Genomic DNA, 27,635 nt, shown 5'->3' with positions numbered 1-27,635 from the left:
ATATTTTACCAAAGGAAACACATTAAAAAAAAAAAAAAAAAAACAGAAGTAGATTCCACTTTCAGACTACCTCTTCATTTTACACTGTCCCGGTGCTTGTGGATTTTCAAATAATTATTTAGGCTGCTCTTGGAATCCAAAAAATGTTTTGCAAAAACACTGCATGAAAAGCAGCTTAAGAGGGATGACTATTTTATATCAAACAATCACAAAGACTCTTCAATCTGCTTTGTTTGATTTTGATTTCAATGTGAAAATAAAAAATTTCTGCATACTTTGTTGAGTACGACTGGAGCTTAACAGATGCTCTAATACATATACATGCTCCTGATGAAATTAACTAAACAATTATCTGTTTTAAAACATAAATGAATGTTGTATTAAGAAAATAGTGCTGCAACTACAACTCACAGCATCAAGCTTGCCTGTATTACCACAGATGGGATCTTCACAGAGTCCTTATGGGGGAGAGGAGGAGGGGAAGCTTCCTTAGAGAGGAAACAGTTTTTTCAAAACTGAAATTCAATGTTTTGAATAAAATATGTGTAATGCTTTTTGTTTTTATGTAAACAGACCTCAGGAAGTGATCTGACAGCCTTAAGAAATTACCATTTGAAAGAAAAAAAGGTCTACATGCTTCATCTTTGATCTTGGAGACAGATTTATCACAGGACAGGATGACTGAAGTTTATTCATTAGCAGATAACCTCCACATGCAACCTAAGCCTTTAATCTGCAATAAAACAGCAAATGAGGATGGGGCTCTCAGGAAAGAGCACCAAGTCAGCTTGGTCTGACAGAGACACACGAGTGGAAGGCTATGGGCCATGCAGAGTGACAGAAGTCCCACAATAACAGCCCCATCTGATTACTTGGGCTCCTCCATACACCAGCACTGCAGATCACCAGGTTCACACGCGGTCCAGTGCAGTTTGGCCACATCTAAATAATACAGTTGCACTATCACTGCTGGGATGGCCGTGGTACCTTTCACAAAAGAATTCCCATCACGGCATGAAGAGAACTCTGAAACAAATAGCTTCAGCTTTCAAAGTTTCAAGACGCAAAAGCCACGAGCTCAGCTGTCCTGTCATTTCTTCCTCAGTGCTGGAATTGCACTATTGCACAATTTCAGACTCAGTGCTACCACTAAGATTCAGGAAAACTTAATCCTTGCACCTTCAACGATGGAAATATAGTGCAAAAGTAGTGGCATAAAAGCAACTAAACAGAAAATAATTATTAAAACCAAGACAAATCCACAAATTCTACACCATTAAGGTCACAAGTTAAAGGCCTTAGAGTTCACCATTTGCATCTTGGTAAAACATTTTCAAGAATTAAATCTCGCAATTAAGGAACAGGTCACAACAATGGCAAAATTAAATATTTCCAAAAAATCCTCTAGAGGAAGCAGCAGGAAAAATTAACCCATATTAACATAGGCTAATGCCCAGCAACCAACCACAAAACAAGCCCACAAAGTTTTCTGAAAGACACCAATTCCTCATTTCTTTTGAATAGGAATTAAAAGAGAGAGAGAGAGAGAGCAAGAGAGAAAGGGAAATTAACGGTTGATAATAGGTTCTGTCCTGCTTTAAACAAAGGAAGCAAGTGCTCAGGGACACAATAAAAGAAGTGAGTCTGTCTGAGGCAACTAGGAAGGGAGATAAGGTGGTCAGCATCAACTCCTCAGTCTGACTTCTCCAGCTCTTACAGCAGCAATTGCATTGAACCCTCTTTGTGAAATGCTTTTGAGATCTCTAGATAAGTGATAATTAAGAAAGCTGTATACCTCACAGCAGAGTGATACATGCATTTCTGCACCTACTTCAAACCGAGAAACAGAGATGTTAAGCAACATGCCCAAGGTCATTCAAACATCCATTGCTGCAACTCTCACAGCCTTTTAAGAAGAATCTCTTAGCAGAGCGTACTCTTAAACAAATAAATAAATGTATGTGTATTTGACAACGTCTGACCTATGAAAGGAAGTAGTTTTAAAGTCGAGTGGCAAGAAACAAAGCACAGCTGCAGCAGAAAGCACTACCAGCTGAGCACCAAGACGAACTAGTATCACTGCAGGACATTTGTCAGACTCTGTGCTCTGCAGTAATATACATGCAGATACACTTAAAGAAAAGGCGATTCCAGCCATGGTCTCTAAAGAAAAAAACAACAGCAGAAAAAAATAAACCCTGAGAGCGCACAGGGTGTGTGCAACTTGCCATACACAGAAAACCAAAACACTACCAACTGCGATTTCTAGGACATTATGCACTACCAAGATATGACTACCAGATGCCAATGTACTGAATCATCACGTTAAAAATGTTGACAGTTTTTTCAGTCTGCAATTTTTTTTTCCTAGAAGCTGAAAAATTAAACTATTCTATAGCAAAACAAAAACAAACCCAGTAAACAGATCTCCTCTTGACTTCAGTAGACACATCAGAACTTCCGTTTATTCTAGTATTTTCTACACAGTTCTAGTTGTGTTCTTTTCCCTTCAAAATATGCCAAAATATGTGAAAATTACCCTTTGCCAATTGCTCACCAGCTTTTGTTATGCTGAAGCAAATACGAAGCACTCTTTCAGATGGTATAATTCATTTCTGAAATTTAAGTCACAGAAAGAAAGAAAATAAACAGCATTTTTCACTTGATAGTGTGAAAAAGCTGCACATGATTTTGCATGCTGCAAACATGTAAATAAATATTAAAGCTTTTCCTCATTTAAACTGCATTTGGAATATCCTATGCCATTAGTTAAAATGACAGAAGAATACAGCTACCTGAAGCCTATGTAAAGAATCTCTCTTTAACAGGCTTTTAAAGATTGCAAGCCAGAGCATCTAAAAAGCACATCCCTGAATAATTTAAGGCTCCTGGCATCTGCATTGAAAGAGCTCTTTTGCTAAACCTTGAAGAAAAAAAAGAGGAGAAAGAAGAAAGGTCTTGAAAGATCAGCAACAAATTTACTACTAAAAACTATTTTTTCCTATCTTAAAATTTAATCAGACATGGAGGAGAAAGGATTTTGCAGCCAGCCCTTCCCATTTATTGTCAACAGCTGTGGTCTAACATTAACATTTACCACTTGGCAGTGTTAAGACTGTGATGGTCAGGGAAACAATACAGACACAAAATGAAAGAGCAGGAAGGACACTGATCAAGAACGTGAAGCACAGCATAAACCCTCATGAACAAAAAATTCAATAATACAAAGTAAAAAGCTAGAGTATACCAAGAAATTTAAACAGGTAAACTATATTTTAGGTAAAAAAAAAAGAAGGGAAAAAAAAGCCCTAGAACAACAGATCACTATAAATACAAATTATTTTAAAATAGCAAAACATGATTATGCCATTAAGATACAAGACAATCTGGTTTGGTGCAGGGTAATAGCCACTTATAACCAGCAGCGCCAAAGTCAAATTACAGATCAGTGTACTGTTGACAATACCAAGTTTTCTCTGCCAGCTACATCTTTCAAACATCAGCAAATCCTACCTACTTCCTCTTGCGTCTGTCAAAGAAACCATCCAAACACTGTGCGCAAGCAATCTTCACCTCAGCAGCTATTAACTTCAAGTAAACTGAACAATTTATTCATTTTTACTCCCAGATCACAACGTCCTTGCAGTTCTACAATATCTGAAAGCTTTGCCACTGATGCCAGCCAGTTCAATAACTGGCTCCTCCTAAGTATATGAAAATGGACTGGCAACAATAGGAAACCTTATCTGAGGAAGTTAACACAGGTTATCCTTCTTGACATGTAAATAGAGACTTTACACAGACAGAAACAGACTTAGGAATGAGATAAGAATTCAGAAAAAGTGTCACACAGAACTGTGATTAAAAAAAAAATAATTAAAAAAAAAGCTGCTTTTTTGGAGAAACAGACTACATTTTTCCTTTATGAAACTTTGGACATAACTGCTAGAAGAGTCACGAGGAAGTCACTCAACAATAAAGCAAACAGGTTGGTGGCTGCAGTGGATTCAGGAAAGGCAAAACATGCACAAGTCTTTTAGTGGAATTTAGATTTCTTTAAAGAAAAGACATGAAAGGAAAGAGTAAGAAAATTATACTATTTAGTATGTAATTTTCATAATTTTTCCTGTGTAATTACAAGCTGAAAACATCTTTGTATACACATTTTCCTTCCATAGAACTCACAAAGTTAGGTTGCTGTAGAAAGCACAAGGTTACAAGAACCTAAACAACAATCTTTCAAATTTCAGCAGAACGGGCTGGTTATTACCTATTCTTCATTCTATTCACTGAGCCAAACTACAAAACAGTTCTTTGTAATATATACTCAAGGATACAAGTTGTATAATAAAAAGATAATACAAGATAGGTCATTGGACACTGAGAAAAATGAAAGGTTGGAAGCGTAAACATGCCTAATATTTCTCTTCGAGGAAGGCATGATTCATTTCTCTTTCCAAAGGCATAATGGAGTCAGAAAATAACTTTAAACGAGTAAACTTAAGTTTAAAGCATTAAGGAGAAGCATGACTAGCTGGATTCCTAGCTAGTAGGAATATATATAATCCCAGCAACGTCAATAATGTGACATGAAGTTATGCTAGCTGTTGATCTCACCCATATCTAGAGCCCACACCTAACTATAAATACATGTATTATGTTTGCTTTTTTAAAACTGATTGAAGCTTAATAACAACTCATATTTGAAATATTCATGGACACAAGTTAGCTTTGAAGTTAAATCCTTAAGTGGATAAAGTGGACTGTATATCTAATCTAAACTAAATGTTTCCCTTAGTTACTAATGCCAGTGAAGTTCCACGAGTTAAAATCATTATGACAGAAAATAAATGAAAAACCCACAGCACGTTAAGGGGCATTTAATTTTGCTTGGTGCCAAAGCACAGTACACGTTCTTGGCAATATCAGCTCGTCCACTACCTTCCCCATCTTTGCTTCGAGATTTGACTAGCGAAGTTTTTCCCAGGCCAGAAGGTTTTAACCACAGTTTCCCACCACTGACGCTGTTACCACCTTTCTGACTTTCATTCAGTGTTGCAAGTTTCAATTTAAGAGCACAGACTTCAGTTGTAAAGCCCATTCGGCAAGGAATGAAGCCAGTATCTTAACACTAAGACTGTTCCTGTGTTACAGTTGTTTTAGTGCAGCATATCAGGTTTTCTTCACATATTCGGCAAACCACTCACCCACCCCCTCATCTGTACCTAACACCATAAATGAAATTTGTTCAGAAAATTTATGTGAGGCTGGCGAAGCAAAATGCACCAAAATATGCCAGCAGACCATGGTTTGGTTGCCTGTGGCGCAGTAAATGATCACAACTTCCTGAACTGGTTTAACATTTGTGCCCGTCACCATTTTTTGCTCAATTGGGTGTAACAGAACTACACAAGTGCACATTTTGCAATGAAAACTCACCCATCCTCTTCCATATTAACAAGTATACAAGCAAAAAAAAAAAAATTCAGTAAGTAAATAAAATAAATAAATAAATTAAATTAAAAAGCCAAACGTTCCTGCCAGTCTCCTGCCAGTAACAGGATGTGCACTGTATAGACCTGTAAATTATATATAGTAAGTAATTAAAATACAGTTTGAAGGCAGGTTTAGATCCTAGAGAAAACAGTCACTACTGTGGCACTTTTGAAACAGTAATTTCCCCATGGCTTTGGTTATGTGCATCTCCATTCCTGTTTAGCAGAGCCCACAGCTACATACATTACATCCATGTATATGTCTAAAACTCTATAACCTTTGCCAGAGTAACTCTCCAGGAAGCTCTTCTGACCTTTACTTAAGATAAAGAAAGCAAGTGAAATGAAGAAATAAATGTTCCTTTGATAATACTGTGTAAGCTGTGGCCAAGGAACTTTGAAATACGACAGCATTAATAAAATAGCCATATTAGGAGAATTTCTTTATCACCAAAAGCAATGACAAGCTTCAATGGGGCTTTTCATTCACAGTTCACAAATTATTTTCCAAGAATCAGTGACTTGTTCTGTAACGGTAATTGTGGGTTAACAGAAGCCCTGACTGTACTTTGTACTCTTACACAAAGGATGTATGCATATATGACTATATCTGAACCCAGCTCCATATGTAGGATAATGTATTTAATTTTCAACATATAGAACAGTTTCAATTTTCATATTATAGAATAAAAAGAAAATGCCTTGAAGGCAGAGATGAAAAAATGTTATAAAGGGCAGCTATAAAAGTGACTACACTTGTTGGTTGGCATTTCTACAGGAACTTACAGAGAAAAACAAAAACTAAATTGTTCTTCTGCAGGTATACTACCTGCATCCAGGAGAAGTCTATTTTGTTTTTGTTTTTATTTAAATCTCTACTAAACATTGTTATATTGTTATAAGAATATTTTTTTTCAGAGTATATATGTAAATAACTGTAAAAAAAAATGATACAAGAAAATTCAACAACGAATGGAAGGATGCGCGCAAAGCAGCCGTAAGAAGTCTGGGACTTTATCACACGGCATTTCTCTTCCGTAGTTTTAATGCCCTTGCAACTGCCCAAATGCACAGACCAGCAGGTATAGTGAAGGGAAGCCAACCTTTAACAGAATAGCAACAGTTCAATGGAAACAAGCAAGATTTGAGGGGTATAGGTTAACAAAATAACTATAAGCATGTGTTAAGTGAAGTAGCAAACAACACAAAGCATCCAGCTTAACGTAACTACTGCTTTCTCCTTTTGATTCAAGGCAAAGTTTCATTTGAGTAACAAAATACCACTAGAATGACTTAAAAATGCTCCCGCAGTGGCTGTGCTTGATTACCTGAAGACTTTTCTTCATCTATTGATACACAAAATCTACCAAGCAGCCCGATTTCTGCCTTGGACAGTCGTCTACTACGTCCCCTAGTCCAGCATCCTTCATCTTACACCGAAGGACAGGGAGAGCCCCGCTCTGCCCTCAGGTAGGACCTGTTCCTCACTTCCTTGGAGTGGGGAAGGAGAGGAGCTGGCCACTGCTAAAGGTTACACCTTCAGCCCAAGCAGTCCTTTCTGGCCGCACGTCAAATCATCACTTGCTTTATCTGTTCCTCGCGCTGATGTCACTGCCCGGCAAAAGGCACTACCACATGACCACGGATGACACAATAAATAACAAATACAAAGAGCCAAATATAAATATACAAGGACATATTTTTAAGAAAGCGATGATTCATACTGTACTTACAACTTTCAGCCTGATAGTCTGGCACAAACTGCTCGTCATTGTCAGGTACCTGAGCTGAAGAAAGGAAAACAAAAACAAAAAACAGACAAAAAAAACAAAAACGAGGAAAGAATTAAAAGAAGCCATTAAAGCATAAATAATGATTCTTGTGCTTATTTTGAAGCACAGCCAAGATTAAAATTAAAATTAGAATTTTTGTTTCTCTCATTGTTGGGCATGAAAATCGGGCATGAAAATCAGGCAAGCGACTTGTTTCCATACTGGACAAGCTGCAGGGTGAGGCTGCATGGTGCAGCCCCGCTACAGGGTGCTGGTGATAAGAAGGCTGCTGCTGGCACCATGCTCTGCACCTGCCGAAATCCTGCCGTGCTCATTTGCAAAACGTCTGCAGGGAAAGCACCAAATCCTAGCGTTTAACACCTATGCATCTTTAACCCCAAGCTACCGCATCTTTGGCAAAGTTAAAAATGATTCCAGTTTTTCATGGCAGCCAGCCAACACAGTAGGGTTCTTCTTGTTATTATTTTAAATACTCAGAAAGAGCTGTTTTACCAGACCACAGAATTGCTGGTTCAATAACATTTCACACGCTGAAAAAAATATACTTATTTAAACAAGAGTCGTTATTAACATCCATTCAACTTTTCTGAGATCATCTTAGCTTTTAAGAAACTTTCATCACAAATTTGAGCCATAAAATACGATCATTTCATGGTCTGCTGATACATAACATTGCTTCTGTGGTATCATGGCTCCTTCTCATTGTGTACCTAAGATACGAGCCGTAGTCTCTTGTAATCGGCATTTAACCCAAAACAAAATGAACGTATATTGTAGGTGAGTATATTTGGAGAGAGGCATCCTCAGAATACAACCAGTCCTCACTACATCCTACAGAGACTCAGCTTACCATGGCTAACCTCCGTCATCCTTTGCTCAACATACACTAAGTACGTTCATCGCAGCAAAGCTTCACAAAGTTATCTGTTAGAACATATTTTAATTTACACACTTGTCTAAAGAGAAGCAAATAATTCACATGATCTTTATTAGAATTTAGCATCTGCCATGATTTGGTTACCCAGTAAGATTCAAGAAGTAAATACGGGTTACATAATAATTTATTGAAACAGTAACTATCAAACCAAGAAAAATGGTAGATGATAAAATACAGCGTTAAAACCCTTGAGGTATCTTTCTAGTTTCAGAAGTGCGTATTTTCCTATATATTTATGTTGTTGCTACTAGCTTGAACAGCATTTATTTGAATTAAAAATCCATATTTAATTATAATTATTTTCAGTGTGCTCTACAGTACTCTTTGTGGACCAGATCTCTTACTCAGGAAATAGCTCTAATCACTTAACTGGAAGGTTTTCTACCCTCGGAGACGAGCTCAGAATCGGGTTCATCATACTGAAAAATTATCTGCTCTCAGTTTTAAAACAAATGTTTGAAGTCTTACTGTCTTAATTGTAGCAAATAGCGCATAAGAACAAATGACCTTGGGAGCTCTGTAAACACTGATTTTAGAGGAAGTGAGGGTAAGATAAATACACGAAGAGTAACTGATATTACCTGAAAGAAAATACATTGCTATTGTTGTCTTGTTAATTTTTTTTTAAGACAAAACTTACAGTGACTTACTCTTCTAGCATTAGTCTGTCTGTGAGCCCACATTAGCTGCTCCAAGTTTAATTTTGTACATGCATTTTACCAATATTCCTAGTATTTTTGATGCAATTTCCCTTTCCTCCAGAGAAACCTCAGGACTTTTACCAGAAATTAACTGAAGGATAATATGAGCCCAGATATTAATACAGTGCAATTTCTGACATTTCATGCAATTCACTACATGTGAACGTTAGGCATTTTCCTAATAAAATTGCCAAATATTTGATCAGCCTTTAAGAATCCAATTATGAAATCAAGATCTACTTAAAAATCAATTTTTAAGTATGTTTTACATTTTCAATTGTTTTCAAAAGACTTGTGCATACACTCGGAGTTAAAAGTAATTCCGTCAAGTAATGTCTTCTTTACAGAAGACACATCCCACACATTGTTCTTAGGCCAGCTATCATTTTCACATGCACCAAGGAGGCTAGAATGATTCTAATTTTGTTATATGCACACAAGAGCATGTATACATGCACGTTAATTCGTGAAGCTGGGATTTTGAAAAAGGCTAAATGAAACAAAAACCTCCTGCTGAAATCAGAAGGCTACGTTTGGTGATCGCAGAACTGGGACAGCAATCTTATATAACTTTCCAAAGCATGTCTGTGTACCAGACTGCTTCACAGTGATTTACTCTGTCTCTACCATTTTAACCTGACTTACGTCAAGTAAATCTGGTATTTAATATACTAGCAAACAAGGTCTGGATGAAACAAGAAAAATATTTTTTTTTCACAGATACCCCAAAATTACTTAGACGTATTTAACAGAGATCAAGGCACATCATTGTATCAGTTCTCTAGAAAACGATGGAGATTGCTGTCAAAATGTATTTTAAACACAATACTGGCATAAGCCTTAAAGGCCTCTGTAGGACAAGGAATACAGTAAGATAAAAGTGTTTAAAACTCTGCCAAATATAGACAAAACAAAGCATAACATCCAAACATTCAACCTGGTAACATATGTTTCCTACTGGAATCTGTTTCTGAGGTACTGATGTTATTAAAACCGAGCCTGTAAGTCTCTACAGAGAAATTAAAAGGCCCCACTATCTGTTAAAGATGAAAACTTAAAATTATTCCTTCAGTTAACCTGGTATCATTTTTTTTTTGAAGCAGAATTGCAACTCACACATAATCATATTGCGGAAACGCAATGGACCATCAGCCCAATACACTTGTTTCAACAGCATCTTGCTTTAAGAGGGCAAATGGTCTGGACACATCACCCCATTACTCAGAGGGAAGAGGGCTTTTATACCTTGAGTTTGGATAGTTACAGCCAGCCTTTGCAGCAAATTAAAAGGATAGGTATAGACACTTTAACATGAATGTCTTAAAGGAAAATGTAACTTGCAGTGTTGCAACTGTCTGCACATTTATATACGTATGACATTCATTTCCTCTTTTATTCACAAATACTGCAATTCAGCAAGGCTGCTATAAAATCTTCATTGGTCTTCTGTTAACATACTCAGTGCAGGACACGATGCATAAATCATCAAAACTTTTTTCTTCTACTTTGCCTTTCAGAGGAAAATTGAAAAAGATACCTAAAACGATCCTCTAACTGAGGGAGACTATTTCCCTGAGCTACCTAATTATGGGGGGTTGAGAAGGGAAATATATACCAAAAGAGTAATAAAGGGTTTTGAAGGATATTAAGCACGTGGCTTTTACTGCTAATAGCAGAAGCAGCGACATCACTTCATTCCACATTCATAGCCAGAAAGTCTCACACTCATGAAGCAGACAACATCTGCAGCACAAGCTATCCAGCCCTGCCTAGATTATTACCAAAAGTTTTCTTTTCCCTCTGATTGAAGCTATGATGTCTCAAGAGCCTTTGGAAAATGTACAAAAATGATCATCTCAAGGACATTATCAGTTTGGATTTTACAATTTCATTACCTACTCAGTTAAAATAAGTTTGTGAAAAGCAAACGTTTACAGCACAAGAATACTTAAGACTTGTTTGCAGTTTTCAGGGTTTTAAAAAGCCTTTAAAAAGCTGAACTGCGGCACGTTTTGCAGAGGGAAATAAGTTCCAAAACAGGAAAGAAAAAAAAGTTTTAAATTAGGGCCTGTTAGCTTACTTTCCTTGCAAATACACAAAAATAAGAAGTCCCCAGTAACAAGCATCCAGGACAAAAGGAGTTAATATTTAATTAAAACCAGCTCTATCCACTGTAACAATGACCTGGAGCCAAACAAGGCAGAAGATGTATGAGTCATTCTTTCTGCCAGTGAATGAGACAGCTGATCTCCGAAGCAATTCCTCAAGACAAGCAGTCAGAACTGGAGTTCTGCCTCCATTCACAAAAACACAGTCCAGCACGAACCATGTGGCCCCAACCACAAGCTTTTCATGTCACACCCTTCCAGAAAGCTACAGCAAAGTAAACTTGAACTTTAGGCATAAACACACTGATTTCACTGCTTTGTCTCAAGACGTAGCACAGACCTGCTGAGGAACGTATTTAATAAATGAAAAGCTAAGCGAGCTATAAAGGGCTTAAATTTAACTCTTCCTTTTCCCAATTACAAACAGCCTCATAAAGCAGAACTGCACTCCAGGGAAAGGTGCTCTTGTTTAAAAACATGAACTTTTTTTTTAAAGAAAACAAGGAGCTGCAAACCTCCTCACTTCACTTAAAACTTTATTTTGAGTATCATGACACTTCCTCTGGTGCTGTGTTCTCTGACCTCAAGCTACACTTTTAGAGCTAAGAACCATTCGTTTTAAAATATCAGAGATTTATTCAAAGTGCCAAAAGAAATTTAAATTGACAGGAAATTATACATGGCCAGCAGTGTTTTGGCTGGAGCTAAAATAAGACTTTCAGGCCTCAGAAGTAATGAGTCCATTGAGTTTTGAGTTTTCTTTGATTGCCAGTTTCGAATATTTGAAAGATTATATACATTTTAAATATTTCTGAAAGAATGGGGTGGGGGGGGGAAGGGCTGATTTGCCTTTTGGGTTTTACTGTTTCTCTTCTTTTCTTTTTTCTTTTTCTTTTCTTTTCTTTTTTTTTTTCCAGAGGAACAACTGTTTCTAACAAAGGAGCATTCAGAAGGCAACACAGTGACAAATTTCAAGATGATAAAAGAAAATTATTTCCCATAAGCACTGGATTTGATGTTGAAATAACCCCAAACCCTTTTTACATAAGTGAGATGCTCTAATAAACTTAAATGCAGTTCAAAACTAGCTCCAGATCTCCAAATTCTTCCTTATGTGAATAATCCCTAGGAATATGAAAATGAGTTGTCAGAATCTGTTCTTTATTTGGTGCTATACTTGAAATGAGAAAAAAAAAGTTAGCTTCTAAGGAAGACTCTCATTTAACATTGTGCTACATCTCTCATAGCTTGCACACCCCACTACGCCTTTGAAAATTATTATTTTGAATAAAAGGAATTTACTTTTCCAGCAAACAAGAAAAAACTTAGAATGTTTATTACCATACAGACTTTCAGACTTGTAGATTTCTAGTGGCTTTATTTGTTTTGGATTTCTTATTAAAAGAAAACACACACACCCATCCAATTTTCCCTAATCTCACTTTTCCCCATTTTTTGTCCACAAATACTTAAGAGTTATGAGTTTATGAAAGCCACATCTTTTGGACTACTAGAATCTAAATAAGAAGCTATTCTCTGAATTATAAATCCCCAAATGAAAATCTTTTCACTGCTTTCTACAGTATGCTCAATCAGGTAGATCTCTGCTAGGATGGCATTAAGGCATGCTTTCTTGAGTATTTTTTACTCCTAGAAAAGCATGGATAGTTCCCAAATATGGCTCCGTAGTATTTTCTGGCTAAATTGTACAACTTCCAGCCAGAAAGCAAGTTAGTCAGAGTAAACCACTACACAGCTTCACTGATTTAAATGAAACCATTTCAACTAGAGAAATATTTGATAACTTCCTTTCATTAAAAGTGACCCTTTGAGAACTAGAAACTATTCATTTTCATACCTCCTAATTTAAGGAGTAAACCAGAAGTCAACACAAGATTAGGCATCACCACAACACTGGTGCATCCTCCACTATAGGAGATCAGAGGGCAGAAACTCCTCTTCTAAAGTTCAGCTCAAATGTGGATATTAATTATTAGAGAGAAATAATTCATTTTTACATGCCAAGAATCAGTGCTTAAATCCTGGTAGCCGGCAGTAGCTATCTACTCACTTCAGCTAAGCTGTTGTAGAGGCACGAGCCCGTTACCTGTAGCTATTAGTATTTCAAAACACTTACTGTTCATTTAAGTCTTTTTTTATTTTTTCAAGCCACACAACGTTTTTTTTGTTTTTTTCTTTTTTTTACAGTTTATTACCATCTGAGGAATGGATTACCCACCACTTTAGGAAGCATATCTAGTGAATGCATTTCTTATTTGTCTTTGCTGGGGATGCTTTTTATGTATCTCTAACACAGTGTAGGAGGAACTTGCACCTGAAAGAATAATTTTTTATAAAAAAATTGTTTATTGGTTATCTATTATTCATCCAAAACCAAATGCTTTCACCACACAACGGTAGCTTTCACTTCTAAGAATTTTATTTCTCTCTTCTTTTTGTTCCAGAATCAGAACTAACAGCTACCATGATGTGATAACAGTAGATTAATATTTCAACAATTTTTTTCAAGTCACTGAACAATTGCTATCTGCCAAACCCAATCTAATTCCAAATATACGAAATCAATAAAGTCATCTTCTAATTTTATCATGACAAAATGTTGCCATCAAGTTATTTAAATATAAAACTAAAGATAATAGCTGAATAATATTTGTCTTGGTTAGCAACAGGCGATTTTAACTATTTCCTTTCAAGTTTGAAGGTTGAAGCAATTATTAAAGGCTTCCAACTTTACATTTCTGGCATCAGAAATCATTTACCGTCTATTTTCAGTCCTGCGTAACAACTGACAGGAAGAAATCTTATTTAGAGTAAGTTATAAATCAAAATAATTTAGATTCTTACTTGCACATTTAATACTACAAAGTAAAATGCAAAACTCGCTTCCATAATGATCTAGGCAGCTAGTGGAATACATTTCTTAGTTTTCTGCAAGTAGCATTCAGGTTGTTAATTATAGAGTAATAAAATATTAAAGAGGTTACTAGATTGTTTACATTTTGCATTAATTCTTTAATACATGAGAACCTTCACCACTTGCAGTAAGAGAGGAATACATTTCTGTTGTGTTTACTTGTTTGCTACCAACTTTTCACAGATTACAGTAGCTGTAAGTACAGGTGACACTAACTGATCTCCAGGCTAAATTATGCGTTACAGTACACGTAGCTTTGGGAAAAAAATAAAACGAGCAAAAAAAAACAACCAAAAAACAACCCAAAGAAAAAAACCAGCAAGCATTCTTTGCATTTAATAAAATGCAACTCATTTTCTTCCCCTAACTAATAAGTAGATGTTTGACCTGGTTACTCCCCAGTGGGGATCTGAACTCGTGGGAGAAACCTGGTCAGCTGCCACTGCTTTTCTTAAAAAGGGTCAAGATGTTTTAAAATTTCATGGTCATTTCCCTGGCTCCACAACATTATGAAGAGAAATATGTAAACATTACTGACTCTGCCAAATTGGCAGACTTCTGCCTATGAAGGTCCAGAAGAACATAAATGGACACATCTAGCAAGGGGTAAACAAGGCTGACTTTAAAATTGGTTTCCTGGCTAAGTTCATCCATGTAGACATTTAAGCAGAGCCACAATACTCTCAAACACCAGTATGTAATAAAGACTATCAAAACTAGTTGGTTGGCTATCTTGTGCATCTGTGTGTTTGTTTGTTTTACAATAAAATGTTATGCTCAAGTTAATAAACCAATATTTGATTTTCTGATCTTGACTTTTGGGGATTTTAGCTTACCTTTTAGGAAAGCTGTGCAAAGTTTTAGGAAAGAGATAAAAACATGGAGTGGCCTTAAACATACAGATTTCTTTAAGTAAGAAAGTCAGTTATATTTAGTTTAAATATGTTTTCAAAAAATATAGTTATAACATTTTACACAGTAATGCTGTTATATGAAAACACATCCTTTTCCTGGTTTTTTTTTTCATTTTCAAATACTTACCAGATGATGCTATCTGCACTTACAAAGGTTCCTTCACCCAGCTGACATAGATCTAGACACCTTTCTCTCTCAAATCCTATCTAAATTTATTAAGTAAAGTACAGTCAAGTAAAAGGAAAAAATAAAAGGCTTTGAAACAATTCATTCTAGTCTGAAGTAGATAATGCCTGTAGAATAAAAATTGCCATTACGGTAATTTATGTACCTATAGAAATGATTAAATCAATTTTAAATTCCATATTATTTTTCAAACTTATATTATTATCTACACACGCATTACGAATCTGCCTGTATTTTTCTGACTTATGATCACAGAAATTCAATCATTTTCAGAAACAAAAATGTTCATCCCAGTAAAAAAACAAGCTAAAAGTTCTAATCTCCATCAAAAAATAATACCTTTTGACTAGCATTTTAACATACTTCTGGCTAATTAAAATGAATGAGCTGATATAAAATAAAGAGAGCCTTAGTAAAATTATCACAGAGACAGCTACAGTTGTAGCTGATCATTATACTAGAAAAAACTGTCTTCTTGTAGAGCATTCTGTTTTCAATGATTGGGAAAGAATCTTACAAATTCATAAAAGCATAACCTCTGTTCCATGAATTTAAAAAGCAGTTTTTAATTACATACCAAATAGCTACATGCTAAAAATAATGCTAGGAGAAAAAAACATCAGCAAAATAAACAGTACCCCACACCTTATTTGCAGGTTAAGAACTTGACTACACAGAAAGCTGTCAAAAAAAAAAACAGTTTAAAACCAAGTAGTCACCAGCAACATATCCCTCTTTCTATGAAAAGCAGCAGCAACCAGCTCACCCCAACGTCTCTCCCTTCCAAAGAATCTGAGCATCTATTCTATAAACAACAGCGCACAGTCCAGTGCATAATGAAAATTAAACATATTGGAATATCCATATCCATTTAGATCAGGATAAATTTGGAAAAATGGTGTTAGTTTGCATCAAAATCAGATTTCAGAAGTTTACATTAAAATTTCATCCAGTCATATTAAGAAGAGAAAATGCATAAAAACCTTTATGCTTGAAATAAATAGTATTGTAAATACAAAGGGAAAAAAAAATCAGGAAGCATTGCAGGAGAGAACAAATGCACTTTATAAGGAGAAAGCTCCCTTGCTTTTTGTTAAAGTTCTCTTACAGCAGCAGATCATCTTTTCTCCTTGGTAAATTAATCTCTCAACAGCTATTCTAAATTCAGATTTCTAAATTATTGTTTTTAAGCTTTCTCTCTTCAGCAGAATGTGCTCTGAAAGATTATTCAAAATACTTAAAAGCAGAAACAGGTGCAAAAAAGACCGATGTCAGTTTTGTAATCACCCAATACACAATCTCATAACTGCAAATCAGAAGAAAAATAGCATGCAAAATATTTAAAGGCAACAGAAAAAAAAAAAGCAAGAAATAATACTTTTTAAGTATTCCATACACACCTAATGTTCTGTGTTGGGAACAAGGTGGAAAGAAGACACTTGCACTTAAATCTTGAAGCATCCCGTCCCGATGAACCCAGAGAAACTAATTTCTGCCATCAGAAAGTACTCCACCAGAACACCAAATAATTATATGTGCTGCTCTAAAGGAAACAGCAAGCCCAGTTCTGGCTGTATGTAGTCTCTCGAGGTACAATAATATAAACCTGATCAATTGCAATTAAAATCTGAACAGAGGCTTAGAACTTGAAGTCTTGGTGCATTAGTTCTTGCCAAAAGCAGATGTGATTGTGAGCTGGAAGCAATTTCTCCTGGTAATTTGTGATGACACTGGGTAGAGCAGCCCCAGAGTCCCCAAAGACAAACTCATCAGAGGCTCTAATGTATGCATGACACATGAGGTGGCTCTTTTAGAGCTCAATTAATTGGGCTGAACATTAAGACAGCAAGTTCAGGAGTTGTTTTTTTTTTTTTCCTTCTTCCCTTCAGAGTTGTTTTTCCTCTTTTTACAAGCAGTTTTTTCCCTTACCTTCTGCAAGCCATGTCTCCTGTAATTGGCTCAGATCTTGAAAGAGTTCTGCAAAAAGATGAAGACAGGGATAAAAGCCTCATACCTTTAATCTCTTCCTAAGATTAAAATATACTCAAAAAATATCTTTTTCCAGAAGAACAGCGTATGTGAATTCTATTTTGGTAGTCAAACACACAGACAAAGATATTTTCAGGTTGCAGTTAATGAATTTTCTACACCTCTATAATACTTACTGTATTATTTTAGCAGTTTCTGAAATAATAACCAGAATATTAAACAAGTTCTACAGCGCAGTAGGCTTATTCAGCAACACACAGAGACGTTAAAACTGTAGTCTTTCTAATACAGGTGAACTATTTCTACTTATATGACCCCAGGCCTCCTCCTGCAATATCTGTCAGGATAAAGCTCTCTTGGAATTCAGCACAAGTTCTCCCTGACCAAAGTCTGAGTATTTTTATTAGCAGGGTTGTAACAATCATATAAAAATTTTGAAGCAAAGACCCGAGATGCTGCACCAGCAAACAGACATGGAAATCCTTCTTTCTTTCTGTACTTCCCCTTATGTTTTACTTTGCATGACAAGAGAATCAGCACTATTTCCTGCACACTGTACTTACTGTACCTCTTTAAAGTGAAACAACTTTCTCCAAAGACTGAATTTTGTAAAGGAAAAACCTTTTTGCAGCTCGCTGAAATAGGTTACTTATAAGGGTGCAAACAAGAGCAGCATTCAGATCATCTGCAAAGCTCCGAAACGCAGTTATGAAAATTCTGTTTACGGACAACTAAGTAGGATATTTGAACTGACAAATGGTTTATTTTTAATTTACTGTATTTTGAGAGTGGCTTCCTCTTTTACGAATGCTGACAGATAACTATTTACATACACTTAAAATGACAGAGGCTATTCATTTTTCCTCTCGACTGATACCTCATGTTAGGAAATCTGAAAATCAGGAAGTTGTTTGCTTTCCAATTTCCACTGAAAAAACTTTTCCAAGCAAGTAAGTAGGATTTTTAAAAGCACCTCAGTGTGTCCTCACCCTGCCTCGATTTATATAGGGGCATTGTTAGCCCCTGTATGCTCACTATATGCCTGTCATACTCACAGGGGTGTAAGAGAGCACGTCTACTGACCTTGTAACCTAAAGAAGTGATAACCAGACTACAGATCTCAAGCCCTGGTTAAGGAGTGGCTACTGATGGGAAAGAGATACAAAACTTCAGCCCTTCCAAACATCTTCCGTCCTAGTCCTCCATAACAGAACTTTCCAGGGTTTTTAACCCTATCAGTGTCATGCTGGCACGACAGTTAACAGCTCTGACACAAGGCAAGAATGAAAACTGGGCATCTCCACACTGGCATTTTTGCTCCTACTCTCACCAGTGAGCGTACACCAGTGGAAAGGACTGGTGGAACATGGAAAGCTCTGAGTCTCGTGAGGCCTGAAGGAGACAAAACCAAGTGCACTCTGTCCAAGACTTGTGTCAGATGCTGCACAGGCTTGGCCTCAGTGCACAACATTCATGTGCCGCATGCGCAGCAATACATAAAATGCAACAGGGTAAGTTAAGGAAGAAATATCAACTTTATCAGTTTATTGCCTTTGCCAGTTTGTTTAGCAACAGTAAATGCAATTTTCTTGTCTTGTTTATTCAGATTGATCTAGATAAATATATTAACAAAATAAATAAATAAAGAGCTCTCAAAAGCTTCTCTGCATTAGTAAGTAAAGGAGGGGGGTGAGGGGGGTGGGAAGAAGAACAAGCCCTCACCTTCTGAATCATGAGCCAGGTCTCTGTTAATGAATTTTCTTTTCCTGACATTTGTCGGTCTCTCATTACAGTTTCTCCCACGCGGATTCTATAAACAGGAAAGATCAGTTACTTTAGAAATCTGAAGGGTTTTTTTTTTCTTCATTTAATCAAGAAAACTCAAAGCCAGCATGAATTCTTTACATTTTCAAACAAGGAAATGATCATCTTACAGCCTCAAGCTTCTAGCAGAAGATATTGCTGAGTACCTAACATCCTCCTAAAGATTCCTGTGTCTAAATGCAACACATTTCTAGCTATCCATGCAGATTTCTATTTGTGCACATAAATACATAAGCAACACAATACTAAGCATGTATTTTTAGCATCTGAAGTACACAGACCTACACAATAGCATACAGATCCTCTCTGCATAATACATGCAGAAGAATCCAAATACTAGATGATAACAGTCTGCTCTGTCTTTCCCTACTGTGTCACTTATAAAATTGTTTGCGAAGTCCTGAAAGCAAAGTAAAAAAAAATTAAGGTTTGCCTCAATTTCATTCTTCTGAGTGCTGAATGCAAACACAGGCAGAAACTTTGGGTGCAGTTGCTACTCTTGCCTTTCTGATCCACTGATTATGTTCGGGATTTTTGTATCATCCCTAAACTGCCTTTAAAGAACATTATGCTTTATTGAAATAATGGGAAGATAAGCTTGTCTCGCAGGCACAGCTCTCTGTGTCGCCCCTACAGCGGCAACAAAGCAGATACTCTGCCTCCACAACTCCCCCACAGAAACAAGTCGGAGACAAGTTTATAAACACCAACTTCAAGCTGATCACTCACATTGGTGACCATGTAAGGCACTTGCTGGTCATAAAATCCATCCATCCTGTGGCTCTTCCACGAGTCTGAGCTTAGTATTTTATTTACTGGGCATGGGATCTGGAGATTTCCTCGGGATCTGGACTCCAATCAGCCTGGAGGGGAATACAAGATGGCTTTTAGATTAAAAAAAAAAAAAAAAAAAGCAAACCATGAATGAACTGCTTGCATTTGCATAGCTAATTAACCTCAAAGAGTCCCATTCATAAAAACAATCCTCCCCTCTCTGCCTTCACCTGGGCTACACGCTTTCTGCAAGGAAAACCCGGCGCAAAAGCACTTCGGGGCAGCAGCCGAGAGCCGGGCTAGAGGCACGGGGTTTATGTACGCTCCCGCCGGATCCCCCGGGCCATCCGCGCAAAGTGGCAGCCCCGGCTGGGGCCGTGTGCTAGGCTGTAATGGCGATCGGCACCTCACGGCAGCGGCGGCGGCAGCGCCCGCCGGCAGTGGCCACGCACGCACACACACACACACACACACACAGCACGCACCCCGCCGCCTTCTCCTCGGGGGATCGCTCCGGCCACCCTCCGCCACCACGCAATCCTCCGGTCGCGCCGGACCAAAGTTGCGGGGAAGACCCACCTGAAGGCCACGCGCGGCGATCGGCTGCAAAAAAAAAAAAAAAAAAAAAAAAAAAAAATTCCCTCCAAATTTAATAAAAACATTAATTATTCCCCGGCACTTCCCCCTCGGAAGCAGCGAGCGCCACTGACAGAGCTCAATCCCGTGGTTTTTCCTCTCCTCCTCCTCCAGGGGCCCCCGAGCCGCGCCGGCGGATCCCCGCCGCCCATTGGCTCCCCGCGCCCCCCGCCGGATCGCCGGATCGCCGCCCGCCCGCCCGGCCCCGGCCCCGGCCCGCGCCCCCGGCCCGGCCCTGCCCCGCTGCCGGCGCGGAGGAGGATCCGCAGCCCGCGGCTGATCGGCCGTGGGCGGGAGGGAGGGGGATCGGCAGTGAACGCGCAGCGCGGTGCCCCCACACCGACCCCCCGATCCTGCTGCGGTTCTAACCCCTCGAGTACGCCCTCCCCCCAAATAAATAAATAAATATTATAAAACGACAAAGTTTAGCCTCCCTGGCTTCAGAAATGCAAGGAAACGACATCCCATCCCCGTGCGCACACACACACCCATCCTTTTTCTGGCGGCGCAGCAAGTCCCACCAAACTTCACAGGAACCAGAGGCTTTGGCCACTGCTGAGGCTTCGTGCTGCTCTGCCGCGACCTGGTGGCATCCCAGTTTGTTTTGTTTTGTGATGTTATTATTATTGTTTTAGCTGAATCATAGAAAGCAGTTGTTACTTATACTTAGGACGACAATTTCTAGCTTTTGTATCAGGAGCCAGGCGTCAGACCCAGGGGATGCTTTTTTGGTGCAAGCTCAGGATTTCTGACAGACTCTCCAAGCCATTCTACTTTCTTTCCCTGCAGAGAGTGGATGATGGAAGGCCCAAAAACTCAGAACTCTCGACATGCAGAACAGGCAGTTTGGTTTCGCGCTGCATCCATCCTCATGCAGGCTTTGGGCACACAACAGCAGGTAGTGCAGCAGACAGGTGGCATACTTGGATATTGATGACATGCCTCCATGTCTTTGGAGACAAAGTTTCAGATTCTTGTGATCTGTTGCAGTTCCACTACCAACAAGCAGATCCGCAAGGGACCAAGTCCAACTTTGCCTTCAGCCCTTCATGGGAGTTTTCATTGCAGCTACACCAACTAAAGAAACCACTTTTGAGTAAACTGTCTGCAGGGTATTAACAATATTCAGGTTGCTTCTAGAATACTTTATATTGAAAATTATAGTTGTTTTGAGTCCAGTCCCAGAAGTGCATGGATTAACCCATAGACCCACCAGGTCAGCTGCCCTCTGCAGAGCTGATGGAGCTCTCCAGCTGTCCATCGCATCCTGCTGGGTGCACCTGAGCCACTCATCAACCAGTCCCCAGAGCAGGGGACTCTCTATTCTAAACCAAAACAGGTAATGGATGGCTTTTTCTCTAAATAGCGCACTAAAGTTTGTTGGTGTGTAACCTTTTATGAACTTGGAACAGCTTGATCACAACCTGTTCTTCCCTACACTGAAACCTGCAGCTCCCTGGTGGTTAAAGAGCTGGAGAAAGCTAGCATCTTGCAGTGGCTGGGCTCAACATGCCAGGTTGGGCTGTGACTCCAGGAGAAGCCCAGGTGTCCTACGTGGAGCCACCCTGCATGTGTGCAGCCGCTCCTCATATTGAGTGTCTCTCCCATTCCTCCTCCTCACCTCTGGCCCTCACACATATTAGGGAGGAAAAGAAGAATGAAGCTATTTTGAAGACCTCTTTGTCCTTCTCTCTGTTCACCTACTGTGCTGTGCTACATAGGAAATCTTCATTAACTACTAAGAAGTAGATGCTTATAGAAAAACAAAACCCTAACACATAGTCCATCAATCCACTCCAATTTCTATATGCCTCATCATATCTGCATTATATGTGAACTAAACTAGTGCAGCCACAGTAATTATTTTGCAATTTTGAATTCTCACAACCTTGCTTCATTTATGAAATAAAGTTTTAATGTTTAAGTACTATTTCCAGGCAAAAATTAAAAAAAAAATTGAAAAGTCTGAACAGATTTGGCCAAGTTTAATATATTCTAGAAAAATGTGCTGTACTTATTTTACTAAAAATTGTTTAAAATAATTCCGCTTTTCTAATGGCAGTACTTTGGAAGTGAGATATTTGTTTTCTTTTAGAAACAGACTCTATTACAGTATAAATCCTCACTATATACTGAAAAATACATGTTATTTCCATATCATAAGGACAATACATACTTCACACAGTTATCTAAAAGAAGACAATGAAATATTTCTTGTTCAATTTCACACATACTGGAGCTACAAATCATTGCTGTAACTAAAAAAAAATTAAAAAAAAAATCTTAAAAGTAAATCCAGACAGGCAAAATGAAGAGATCTCATGAACACCAATTTCTCTTGGAAAATATGAGAATTTAACCACATTTTCAACAATCTTAATCCAGTATGAAAAAAAATTAAATTCAATTTACAAACAAACAAACAAAAAAAGAATATGAGCTGACCTGATAACAGGACGACATAACAGAGAATTACACTCAAAAATACTTTATGTTGAAAAAAATAACACTTTTGGACATCTTCATAAAATCCCTCAGACAAGAAAAAGAAAACAGTCACAACTGAAATATAATAACCAAGTACATTTTTAAACAACACTATGTTAAAAAAAGATCTTACTTGTTTTTCTAAAATTCTTATCTGAACCATTCCTTCTAGGCATTTCCACAGTAAATGTGATGTACTTCTGAACCTGTTGTACAAAAAAACAAGGAATTCCATCAATCTTACCAACTATTGAGCAGCAATATTTAAAGCATAGTCTATAGCAGACTCAATAAAATAACAACTAAGTATGTGACTGACTACAGCAAAACCATGAAATCCTAATGAGATTTCTCTCAAACAAATTAACCCTTGACCACATTTTAACCTACTGATGCTCCCAGAACGTTAAGAGTGGTTATTTTATCATAATGCTATTAGCACACAAATAATACATAACAACAAAATTAAAAAATAAAAAAGGTACATTGACATGGCAGCTTGGATTTTTATAAAGCCTTTGATTCAAATGAAGTATCCAGGACTGAGCCTTAAATAAAAAATAAGAAAAAAGAAAGTGCTGGTAGGAAGGAAACGCACAATGATTATATCCATATGGTAAACCATTAGATGTGGGGCTAACAGTGCATGCAAACAAGTGTCTTCAAAGAAAAAAGGAAAGAAAACAAAGAAGTAATCACATTTAAATGGTATTTAACATATGAATTAATAACACATTGCATACATCACTTTAGTTTAGAGTCAGCAGTGCTCAAACCTACAGGCCTCCTTAGGTAACGGCATTTAAATGCCCATTTACTTAATAGTGCAATGTAAGCTAATTGTCAGGTAAATATTTATGTGCTAGAAATTTATACTATCAGGAAAACAAAAATTATGATACTCCACATGCAGTGCAAAAAACAAAAAGCCCAAATAACTTCCTTATTACAGGTGAAAAAGTGAACTCAGTTTAATAAATTTTCACCCTCCATCTTAGCTACGATGTAAAACTTAAAGCTGACTACAGAAGCTTTAGAAAGGAGAAAGACTGGCAATTCTTGCAGGCTGAGCACTGTCCCAGAGCAGTGAGGATCTCAGTAAGCTGTCTGGTTCCAGCTCTGCTGGCAGACTGCTAGGCAATCCCTGCACAGGCTGCCTCTCGCACTGCACCTCTTTTTTGTTCCCATGAAGAGGGACAATGATTCTTTCTTCATTTGAGATTTATCTTAGAAAATAATAGGAAGCCTATTAATAGAAGATGTATCCTGGACACAACTAGCACCTTGAATTGTCATTATTTAGCTCTTTCTAAATCAGTAGAGGACAAAAGTCATGCTACACATGCCTAGTAACTTCAATAACACTACACAACAGAAGTGGGTCAATCGGACCTCTGAATTGATGCTCAGGAAAGAACACTCAGCTCTGCATCCTGTCGCAGCCAAAGCAGTAAGCAATCCCCTGCCACAGAATACCAGAGAACAAGTGAAATGACAGTTTGGCCTGTGAAAATTGTTACTATCTAGTCTTAGTGATACTCATTTCCTGACCAGTTGAACAAATCAAAAATAAAAAGTTACCAGCCTCAAACTTAACATAGCAATACACGAGCCGAACTAATGAAGTAAAAACACATACATGTAAATTGTAATAGGTTTCTTGCAAGGTCAGTGATGTTTCTAGCTTGCTGCCCTTGCCTTACACTCACAAAATGGCCAGCCATAGTTAAGTGATAATAAAATAATCTAGAAGTCATTTGGATATCAGGCGAGTCAAAGAATTTGTGCACAAACCCTAATCTCACAGATGGCTTTAATCTGCTCATCCTCCCTTATTAATATCCAGAGAGAATAATGCAAACACTTCAGAATCCTTCGCATATTTTATGTTAAGAGTTTTGCCCCATTATAGTTCATGGGGGAGATAGAAAACCTCAAATCTCTTTATGCAGTTGTAGTCTATGACAAACATGGAAGAAAGATAAGGAAAAGTTTATCATCTGTGTTTGTTAAATTTGATGGAAAATCTGTTATTTAAAAGTTGTTTGGTGTACATTAAGTGGCTTTGGTCATGATTTCATCCTTCCTGACAGCCTGAAATCCTGAAGACACAACAACAGTATGAAGCAAGCTTTCAGAATTATAGACTCACTGAAGATCACTATTGGACATGCTCAGAGCTTGAGCACAGCCTTGAGCAAGAGACCTGCAGAAAAAAAGTAATGTCATTTATTAGATAAAAGGCTATAATGACAAAAAAAAAAAAAAAAGCACCAAACAAAAAACCCACAAGAAAAAAAAAAGGAGAAAAAAATTGCATTCAAAGGAGGGCTTGTGCACTTCAAGTTTAGAAGAAGAATAATCTACTGTGGAGAAGAAAGATTCTATAGGGGCAACTAATGAACCACATTCATTGATTAAATGACACTCCAAAGACACTGTTTATGGAACAGTTTTCATGCGAACACCTGTAGACATGTATTTTATACATTTTTAAATCCTATGTCAGGCCTAGGTGGATATTTTCATCCTTCTACTTCTTGCAAGTACTGACATAAAGATTCTAAAAAGCTGGTGCCCCCAACAAATCCAGAGAGCAATTTTCACAGATTTTCTATGGACTCTTTTTTGGTAGCTGCATCTCTCTATAAAATTTCATTCATAAGGTTTGTCAGTTACAGCAATGATCAAAACTACTACAACCAGCAGCCAATGACTATGTTGATACTACATCATATTATTGATATGGTTGCACCTGCACTATTAATATACCAACTGTCTGTGACTCTCTCCTTTGCGCATTCTAGTCTCCCTGTCTGGAGGACTGTCACACCTGTGAAATTACAAACACCTACAACCAGTAAAATGTAACCTTCTGGCTTTGCATGCCTTAGACCCAGTTGTTTGACTACAGCATCTGAATTTTTGAAGAGAAACGTTGCTAGTTAATAAGAGAAAGAAAAATGTAAAATTTGGAAAATATGGCATGTTTATGTTTTCTAAGTAGGAAATAAGACCTGTCTTAACAGCAGAACCAAACCATACAGACTGGATAAACCACAACATTAGGCAAAGAGCGTATTTATAGTATATACTAATTCAGAGACAAACTGACCCAATATCCTGTTAAATTGGGAAGCTGTTTTGCTGGCAAGAAGGCGAGAGGTGGGTATTGCCATTTGTGTTCAGGTGGTGAATTAATTTCTGTGTATCTACTTACAGTAGGACACATGCATTTGTTATAGAGGGCCAAATGTGAAAAAAAAGTGTGTTAACTTTTGTGAGGATAATCAGATCATATGCATTAATTTCTCAATTTTGTTGTATTTAATACATTCTATAATTTGCAGTTACTGAGAATGCCAGCCTTACAACAGAGCTCCGTTGTGCCTGTGAATATGCTAAGTAAAGATACCTTTCTCTGTTCTTTCATCAAGGAAATGAAAACATGCATCCCTTGTTCCCCCTAGACTGGTACTCTTAGGAGACAAAGGTAATAAAATAGGTAGTAGCAACATATAGTTTCCACCAGTGCCAAACAGAAGTATTTTCATCACAGGTTTAAGGAAGCATTTGGAAGAAAACAGAGGTTCCTGAGCTTTCCATGAGAATTTTTCCCATACAAAGCAGAAAGTAGAAAATGCATAGCACTGTAAGCTTTCATTATTGCTTGAATGTCTATTATAGCTATTAGATGGCCATCTAGCAGAGAATATCTCAGTGAGGGTAAACTGCATTGTCAAGAGCCGAAGAGAAAGTGTCCCTATGAAAGATAGTTGAGAAGAGTGTGCGAACAAGGGACAAGAAGAAGATGGCAACACAGGCAAGAAGCACGTCTTTGATAGCACTGCAAATTCTGCACAGGCAGAGATACCAAAAGAAAAAATGACATTCAGAGGTATAAAAGCTGTCAGCAGGCAGTGACAAGGAAAATATCATGTTTTCTTGTAAGCAAGCTTTATACTGAGGCATAAACAACAGTTTTAGCTGTGTGATTAGTACATTCTTCATTAGGAAAAAATTCCAGGTGTGATGAAATTCCCAAAAAATGGACCTGGAAATGGAGATCTATAAACAGGAGTAGGACGTAGAGGCATACTAGAGCCCTCCACAATGAGTTGTGCAGAACTTCATAGAAATAATAAATGTCACAGAGGGTATACCAACACAGTAACAGTTAAACCCTCAGAACTATAAAACATGGCAGGCACAGAACATTTAGAAGCAGGAAGTGATCTTTTTATTCCCTGAATTTAATGTGGTTAAAACCTTTCATTTGCACCTCCCAAAATCCGCTAGCAAGACAGGAAAGCATAATTACCCCTGTTTTTCGAAAGAGGAAAATGAAGCTCTTGCGAGTATACCAAGGATCAATAAGAGGGACAGATGTTGCATGCTGGGAGGATTTTGGTCATATTCAAGGACTTCATTGCTGCTCTGACCCAGCTATATTGGGTCAGCAAACTCAGCTCTGATTTCAGAGGCTTCTTCCACATAGAGTGCACAAGGTTACCATTATTTGGAACTTTTCAATTCATTAGGTTTCAGTGTTTGAAAAAGAGGGGAGAAGGGAAGGACATGTAACTCTATCTTTGACTGTTAGGAATTTCATTTTTCTTTAACTATCCTATTTTAATAAGGCTTTTTTTTTCTACAATTTACTGATTCATATTCTATTCTACTTTATAATGTTTCTTGTCTGATTCAAAGAGTAAAATATATTTAAAATTCTTCATTCAAACAAACAAACAAAAAATTGGAAAGCAGGAGGTGAAATTGAATCTCTGTTATATATGATGAGGACCAAACAGAGCAAATGTGGTCTAGCCCTACTTGCTACTGCTGGTGTTACAGC

General features: G+C 37.7%; 1 protein-coding gene across 3 annotated transcripts in view; it reads right to left on the bottom strand.

The window, feature by feature from the left end:
- ETV1 (ETS variant transcription factor 1) overlaps positions 1–20,805 on the bottom strand; it is a 62,661-nt gene extending 41,856 nt beyond the window's left edge. Inside the window, exons 1-6 of one of the 3 annotated variants that reach the window (XM_065752259.1) lie at positions 20,782–20,805; positions 20,143–20,260; positions 19,613–19,746; positions 18,782–18,869; positions 17,000–17,047; positions 7,229–7,282 (exon numbers count right to left, since the gene is read on the bottom strand). In XM_065752259.1, the coding sequence (XP_065608331.1) occupies positions 7,229–7,282; positions 17,000–17,047; positions 18,782–18,869; positions 19,613–19,657 (235 nt within the window). In that variant the 5' untranslated portion in view covers positions 19,658–19,746; positions 20,143–20,260; positions 20,782–20,805. Of the gene's footprint in view, positions 1–7,228; positions 7,283–16,470; positions 17,208–18,781; positions 18,870–19,612; positions 19,747–19,887; positions 20,007–20,142; positions 20,261–20,781 lie in introns of those variants that run through there. The other 2 variants (XM_065752258.1, XM_065752260.1) reach the window with 2 other exon arrangements.
- Positions 20,806–27,635: the final 6,830 nt, after the last annotated feature.

Source organism: Cyrtonyx montezumae, unplaced genomic scaffold (genome assembly GCF_038088225.1).
Source record: "Cyrtonyx montezumae isolate F1298 unplaced genomic scaffold, pur_monq_1.0 scaffold_8, whole genome shotgun sequence".
Lineage (NCBI taxonomy): Eukaryota > Metazoa > Chordata > Aves > Galliformes > Odontophoridae > Cyrtonyx > Cyrtonyx montezumae.
Note: the sequence above shows the minus strand (reverse complement) of the source record. Positions and strands in the feature narration are given on the sequence as shown.